Source organism: Antennarius striatus, chromosome 6 (genome assembly GCF_040054535.1).
Source record: "Antennarius striatus isolate MH-2024 chromosome 6, ASM4005453v1, whole genome shotgun sequence".
NCBI lineage: Eukaryota > Metazoa > Chordata > Actinopteri > Lophiiformes > Antennariidae > Antennarius > Antennarius striatus.
In genome coordinates, this window is record NC_090781.1 from 866494 (window position 1) to 875000 (window position 8507).

Here is an 8507-nt window from a genome sequence, read left to right on the forward strand (position 1 = left end):
AACCAGTAACAGAACCAGGAACAGAACCAGTAACAGAACCAGGAACAGAACCAGTAACAGAACCAGTAACAGAACCAGTCACAGAACCAGTAACAGAACCAGTCACAGAACCAGGAACAGAACCAGTCACAGAACCAGTCACAGAACCAGTAACAGAACCAGGAACAGAACCAGTAACAGAACCAGGAACAGAACCAGTAACAGAACCAGGAACAGAACCAGTCACAGAACCAGTAACAGAACCAGTAACAGAACCAGGAACAGAACCAGTAACAGAACCAGGAACAGAACCAGTCACAGAACCAGTCACAGAACCAGTAACAGAACCAGGAACAGAACCAGTAACAGAACCAGGAACAGAACCAGGAACAGAACCAGTCACAGAACCAGTAACAGAACCAGGAACAGAACCAGTCACAGAACCAGTCACAGAACCAGTCACAGAACCAGGAACAGAACCAGGAACAGAACCAGTCACAGAACCAGGAACAGAACCAGTAACAGAACCAGTAACAGAACCAGGAACAGAACCAGGAACAGAACCAGTCACAGAACCAGTCATAGAACCAGGAACAGAACCAGTCACAGAACCAGTCACAGAACCAGGAACAGAACCAGTAACAGAACCAGGAACAGAACCAGTAACAGAACCAGGAACAGAACCAGGAACAGAACCAGTCACAGAACCAGGAACAGAACCAGTAACAGAACCAGGAACAGAACCAGTCACAGAACCAGGAACAGAACCAGGAACAGAACCAGTCACAGAACCAGGAACCCACCAGTAGAACAAGCTGCCGTGTCCAGACTGACGTGCAGCAGCTCCGTTTCCCACGACAACGTCCAGAATTAATGTAAAGGTAGCATCCTGTGGCTTCATTCACCTGTTCCTTCACCTGTTCCTTCACCTGTTCCTTCACCTGTTCATTCACCTGTTCGTTCACCTGTTTATTCACCTGTTCATTCACCTGTTCCTTCACCTGTTCCTTCACCTGTTCCTTCACCTGTTCGTTCACCTGTTCATTCACCTGTTCATTCACCTGTTCGTTCACCTGTTCGTTCACCTGTTCGTTCACCTGTTTATTCACCTGTTCGTTCACCTGTTTATTCACCTGTTTATTCACCTGTTCGTTCACCTGTTCATTCACCTGTTCATTCACCTTTTTATTCACCTGTTCCTTCACCTGTTCATTCACCTGTTGTCCAACATAACCGGGTGGACGACACACAAAACCCATGTTCAAACAAGAACTAGCGTCTTCCTGTCTGTCTCGGGTAGTTCCTCCTGCTAGAGCGCCCCCTGGAGGCCGTTAAGCAGAAGAACTTTGACCTTTGGTTAGCCTCATCACTGTTTACGCCGCAGGGTTCAAAACATGTAAGAAAAGCAGCGGCTAATCCAGAATAACTGTCCAGAGCTCACGGTTCCTCCTGTCCGCGGTGAACGTCTCTGCACTACAACACGATCCCTGGAGACCCTCAACCACACGGTACCGGTCGTCACACTCCCCCCCTGAGAAAACAAGAGTCGCCTCCTGGGTGAACACCTTCAGGTGTTCACGTCCTGTTCTTCATACTGGCTTCCAGACTGTGGACCAGATGTCTCCTCAGGACACGGTCCAGATGTTTGTGAGACACATTCTAGATCTGTGGTTCAGAGGACTCACACTTAGCCTTCTCCTCATCACGTCCTCGTGTCAGGAGCACCAGGCCCACGATCAGGTTGTTGAAGTGTAGACCTTTAGAAGAGCCTCCGAACGACGAGTAGATCACCTGAAACACACACACACACACACACACACACACACACACACACACACACACACACACACACACACACACACACACGCTGCGCTTCAACAACAACGTGTGCCTTCCAACAGTAATAACAGAAAATACGCTAGAAGCACAGCAAGGACTGAGTTCATCCAACAGTAACTAAAACTAAACCGCTAGTTTAAATGTTTTTATTCAAGAAAACACTCAGTCTCACTAGTTTCTCCTCCACACTTCATATCTTTTTTGGAGGAATGGTGATAATCAATCAATCAATCAATCAGCCTTTATTAGTCTATCTCTTGATCCCACCAGCAGACGTCCCAATCGCTTTAACAGACAAACCCAACAGGACTCTTCTTGTTCTCTGGGGGGTCGGACTAACTCCTCTCTCACTGCAGCTTAGAACCAGCACCCCTGTTGCTGATTGGTGGATTTTAATCAGACAGAATCACACAGGTGAGTCACACAGGTGAGTCACACAGGTGAGTCACACAGGTGAGTCACACAGGTGAGTCACACAGGTGAGTCACACAAGTGAGTCACACAGGTGAGTCACACAGGTGAGTCACACAGGTGAGTCACACAGGTGAGTCACACAGGTGAGTCTGGTGACCAGAAACTCACGAGATCAGAACATGGTTTGAACCCAGAAATCACCATTAAGTGGAGAAATGGAATACTTGTCACCGGGTTAGGGGGGGTCCTGCTAACGGAGCACCCCCTCAGATCCAAACAGACACCCGTCTGTAGACCGGCGGGTTTTCCTGGCGCTGACAGGGTGTGTTCCCTGCCCAGCTTAGTCCCTCCCCCTTCAGTTAAACAGGATTCAAGCCTAAGAGGAGCTGCACCCGTTTGGGTCTCGTTCAGACTGGTCACCTACATCTGATTTCCTCACATCCAGATTGACATCAGATGTCTCTTTTGTAGTCTGAACAGTCCCACATGACATCTGATGTTTGTGGGACGGACTGAAACACCTTCTGGAGCTGGTTTCATATCAGATATGGACACATGTCTCAGTCTAAACGGCTCCAACGAACCCGACATCTGATATCAATCTGGATGGGATGAAAATCAGATACGGGTGACCAGTCTGAACACGGCTTCTGTCACACCTCAACATGTGACGGGGTGACACGGAGGAGTCTTCATCACACTCCTCTTGTGTGTGTGTGTGTGTGTGTGTGTCAGGAGGCAGGCCCTGCTAGACTGATGAACGGACCAATGGGAACTGAAGACCTGCTGCCATGGTAACGAGTGAGGAGGGAGTTGTGTTCCAGACGCCCCTCCCCCTCTCGTGAGTTGCTGACTAAACTCCCATCAGACCTCTGGTGCTAGTCAGCTCACATGGTTGTTGTCATGGTGACAGTGCCTCCCCACATCAGGCCCTGGTGGTATGGAGCCACTAGCGTGTGGCGCTCATGAGTCAGCGCTGCTGGCTTCAGACTATCTGTGACCCCCGCCCCCCCACAGCAGGAAACGGACACACTGACAGGAAGTGCGCTCGCTTTGGCACGAGGAACACGTGTGGTTAAGGCTCGCGTCGGGTCGTTCCTCTGAAGGACAGATACTAACACCCCCCTCAGCGTCTGCCCACCCTGACTCACCTCTGCCACCTTGGGGGGGACCCCGTCCCCCAGCACCTCCCTGTAGAAGCACTGCTGGGTCATGTAGCAGGTGATCCCGCTGGTCCTCTTGAAGGCATCCTTCAGCCTCTTCAGCTCCACGTCCGTCACTGAACACAGACCAGCAGAGACCACATCAACCCCCAACCGCTGAAGGTCACGCGTGACGCGTCACAACACAGGTCGAGTCCGTGTGGCCCAGGAGAAAAGGTCACACGTTAGTCACCATCACACACGTTTATTCACCAGCAGTAGACTGGAGCTCCTCGTGGTGCAGGAAGGAAGGTTCATGTATTCACCGCGGTGGACCCCCGTCCCCCCCCAGTTCAGACACAACATGTTCACTTAGTTTTACTCATTTCACAAAGCTGGACGTTTACCCAGAATGCTCCTTCACTACTAGGTTGGTGTCCCCCTGTGGGGCAGCTTCACGCTCCTCTAAGGCTCATGATGATAACAAAGGACATGAACCAGCAGCAGGAAGATGGTCTTCATGGTGGGGGGGGCAGTGAACTCCATCACCCGCTCAGGCAGACTCCAGATCAGCTCATGGTTAATCTGCGATCCTCTAGGTGGAGATTAGGGCGGAGCTAACAGGATGATCCTGTTGATTGGACAGGTGGATCCAGGATGGACACCATCAGATCAATGACAGGAGATCCATCGCCAGCGCCACACGTGTGGATTAAACAACAGTCACAGACTGCAACATCCTGCGACACCCCTGAAATCAAAATGTTACCCTGACCTACTTGCAAAGGTCAAAGATCGAAGCTAGTGCTCTGACCTACAGTCATAGATCAAAGCACTATCTTTGATCTATGGTCTTACTCACACTGACCTCCTCCCTCGTCTTTCTATCTTATCGGGTTCCTGAGTGTAGAAAAGTTAAAATTTGACCTTGACCTAGTTTTCTCAAGGTCAATATCATGGTCTCATCTCCACCCCCCCCCCCTGCCTGAGTCATGAGCTTTAGTTCCATCGTTCTGTCTGAACGGCTGTGGAGACGTCTGGTGACTGACGGACGGACACCCCGACACTGACATGACAACACGACACCGCTCTGAGGGGGGGTGGAAGGACCGCTAGCTGCCAGTTGATCATCAATCAATCAATCAATCACCAGATTTGTGACGACGACGACGTTGATGATGGTGATGATGATGGTGATGATGTTGGTGATGATGATGATGATGGAGACGATGATGATGATGATGACGATGGTGATGATGATGATGATAATGATGATGATTATGATGATGGTGATGATGATGATGGAGACGATGATGATGATGATGACGATGGTGATGATGATGGTGATGATGATGATGATGGTGATGATGATGATGATGATGGTGATGATGATGGTGATGATGGTGATGATGTATGTGACCCTGTTTACTTTTGGACGCTCCCTTCTCTGTGTGTCAACATGAATCAATTCCCAATCGACTGGAGCGAGTGATGATCAATCCTGTTTGATGTCCCCGCCCCAAATGATGACTCATTCTTTCAATCAATACAATCAATACGTCTGTTCTGAAGAAACAACCGTCATCATGGAACTGGAGTCACACCAGAACCCTCTGCTGGAAAACAGCTGAGGAACCGTCCCCCCCAGACCCACTGACCCCCAGACCGACTGACCCCCAGACCCACTGACCCCCAGACCGACTGACCCCCAGACCGACTGACCCCCAGACCCACTGACCCCCAGACCCACTGACCCCCAGACCGACTGACCCCCAGACCGACTGACCCCCAGACCGACTGACCCCCAGACCGACTGACCCCCAGACCGACTGACCCCCAGACCGACTGACCCCCAGACAGTGACTGGGTGTGACTTCATCACATCAGCTGCAGACAGAACCAGAACCAGAACCAGAACCTGGACATTGGGGTCTGAATCTGTTCCCTCAGTAACAATTCAATTCAGGATTGATGGTTTCTGTTGGACATGAGGACAGAGCCCCTCCCTGCAGCCGGGGATGCTGGGTAGAGCAGGGGATGCTGGGTAGAGCAGGGGATGCTGGGTAGAGCAGGGGATGCTGGGTAGAGCAGGGGATGCTGGGTAGAGCAGGGGAAGGTGGGTAGAGCAGGGGATGCTGGGTAGAGCAGGGGATGCTGGGTACGGCCCGACCCGTTGACCGTCGCTTTATTCATGAACTCTTTTCCTCCCAGCTGGAGCGCTGCCATGAGACGCCTGGACGCCTCTGATGCCGCTCCCTGCCCCCGGTCAGCGTGTCCTGGGGGGGCGATAAGGTCGTACCACAGAGGCATTCAGAGCTGAAGTCATCTGGGAGGGAGGGGGCCGGATTAGCCTCCGATCGGGGTGGGAACAGCTGAGGGGCCGGCAGCCAATGAAACACGTGGATTCAGATAAAGACGCATCCTGTGTGTTGTGTAAGGTGAGACTGACCGCGTTCAGTGTGTGTGTGTGTGTGTGTGTGTGTGTGTGTGTGTGTGTGTGTGTGTGTGTGTGTGTGTGTGTGAACCAGGACGTGGCGTTGACTCCCCCTGGAGTCTCCAGTAAACTTGCTGACACAATGATCTTCAGTGGAACTCCATCACAGCAACACCCCCCAGGAGTAGGTCAGGGTACCCCGAAAGTAGTACCCGACTAGTGCATAGCTCAGGGTAGGTCAAAGCTAGTCACTAGCTTTGACCATAGTTCAAAGCTAGTGCCCTGACCTACTGTCATTGATCAAAGCACTATCTTTGATCTATGGTCTTACTCACACTGGCCTTCTCCCTCGTCTTTCTATCTTATCGGGTTCCTGAGAGAACAAAAGTTTAAATTTGACCTTGACCTAGTTTTCTCATCAAGGTCATGGTCTCATCTCCACCCCCCCCCTGAGTCATGAGCTTTAGTTCCATCGTTCTGTCTGAACGGCTGTGGAGACGTCTGGTGACTGACGGACGGACACCCCGACACTGACACGACAACACGACACCGCTCTGAGGGGGGGTGGAACCAGTTGGGGGATGGAACCAGTTGGGGGATGGAACCAGTTGGGGGATGGAACCAGTTGGGGGATGGAACCAGTTGGGGGATGGAACCAGTTGGGGGATGGAACCAGTTGGGGGATGGAACCAGTTGGGGGATGGAACCAGTTGGGGGATGGAACCAGTTGGGGGATGGAACCAGTTGGGGGATGGAACCAGTTGGGGGATGGAACCAGTTGGGGGACGGACCCAGTTGGGGGACGGACCCAGTCACCCTACATCAGCGCTGGTGTTCCACGTTCCTGCTCCTCATTTCCTGATGTTATTTCCTGGGAATGCTCCAGACTCGTACACATTGTGCTTCCTTCTAACTACAATTACCAGCATTGATCAATCGCGCACACGCCCAGTGATCAATCGGTTGAATCAGTTAAAGGTCCTCAGAGGAGCAGGATGACCGAGTTCTCCAACACGTCTCATACGTGAACATCACACTCATGTTTTTCCCAGATGTTCACAAACACACGTGTTCAGGTCGACAAACACAACAACACGAGTTACAAGAAACCCACAGGCCGGATCACACCGGGGGGGCAGTGGTGCATTCTGGGACGTGGGAATGAATTAACACCCAAGGTTACCATTCAAATGACTCACATGTGTGTAACACACACACACACACACACACACACACACACACGCAGCCACAGCAGGTGTGTGTGTGTGTGTGTGTGTGTGTGTGTGTGTGTGTGTGTGTGTGTGTGTGTGTGTGTGTGTGTGTGTGTGTGTGGCTGAGACGTGACGTGGGTCGGGACTGGTCAGTGCTGGGAGGCGCCTGGAGCCAAAGTGAACTCAAGTGAGCCCTTGTGACCCTCAGACACCATCAGCTGTCAACGCCAGCCCTGATTGGCTGAAACACACTGACCTCAGAACAGACAGTCCTCTGCAGCCTGACGGCAACGTTCCTGTTGGTAACGATCACGTTCCACAACCCAACCAGACAGAACAGAACCTCCAGACACAAGCAGCTGGACGTACGAGTTCTTTGAGGTACAGGACCGCATCTCGTTCTTTACCGCGTGTTGGCGAATGGATACGACAGACCGGATCTCGTTCTTTACCACGTGTTGGTGGATGGATACATCAGTGAGACCGGATCTCGTTCTTTACCGCGTGTTGGCGAATGGATACATCAGTGAGACCGGATCTCGTTCTTTACCGCGTGTTGGTGGATGGATACGACAGACCGGATCTCGTTCTTTACCACATGTTGGCGGATGGATACATCAGTGAGACCGGATCTCGTTCTTTACCACGTGTTGGCGGATGGATACATCAGTGAGACCGGATCTCGTTCTTTACCACGTGTTGGCGGATGGATACATCAGTGAGACCGGATCTCGTTCTTTACCGCGTGTTGGTGGATGGATACATCAGTGACACCGGATCTCGTTCTTTACCACGTGTTGGTGGATGGATACATCAGTGACACCGGATCTCGTTCTTTACCACGTGTTGGCGGATGGATACAACAGTGAGACCGGATCTCGTTCTTTACCGCGTGTTGGTGGATGGATACGACAGACCGGATCTCGTTCTTTACCGCGTGTTGGTGGATGGATACGACAGACCGGATCTCGTTCTTTACCACGTGTTGGTGGATGGATATATCAGTGAGACCGGATCTCACCACCATGGGGGTGGGGGCACACACCCTTGTTGGTCATGTGTGCTCCCACACGCCTCAGACGTGTTCTCCAACTGCAGAAACAGTTCAACCACCAATCTAGACTGGAACCCAGTCGCCCCCCCTGACGTGACGGGGGGGTCAGGTGAAGTGTCTTCTTCCACAGAAGCAGAACTGTGACTCCAAACCAGCGTGACTGACAGATGATGCCCCCCCCCCCCCCTGCAGCCTCACGCTGGAGGCATCACTCATCATTTTAAATGTGTGACTCAGGACCAAAGACAACCTGCCAGGTCTGCCCCCCCCGCCCCCCCCACAGCGTGCCGCTAATGCATTTAGCTTAGAGACTAGTGGAAACAGCTGGTCTTGTGCAGCAGTGTGAACGGATCTTTTCTCACACTCCTGGTGGCCTGGCTCACACCTGATTAACCCTTTCCTGTCTGTGGGGTCTACTTTTTCAGCGTTATGCT

The 8507-nt window shown here is 51.9% G+C and overlaps 1 protein-coding gene across 4 annotated transcripts in view; it reads right to left on the reverse strand.

The window, feature by feature from the left end:
* The window catches only part of usp32 (ubiquitin specific peptidase 32), a 50206-nt gene that overhangs the window by 34351 nt on the left and 7348 nt on the right, over positions 1–8507 (reverse strand). For all 4 annotated transcript variants that reach the window (XM_068317093.1, XM_068317092.1, XM_068317091.1 and 1 more), the window contains exons 2-3: positions 3384–3511; positions 1665–1770 (exon numbers count right to left, since the gene is read on the reverse strand). In XM_068317093.1, coding sequence (XP_068173194.1) covers positions 1665–1770; positions 3384–3511 — 234 coding nt within the window. The remainder of the gene's footprint in view (positions 1–1664; positions 1771–3383; positions 3512–8507) is intronic.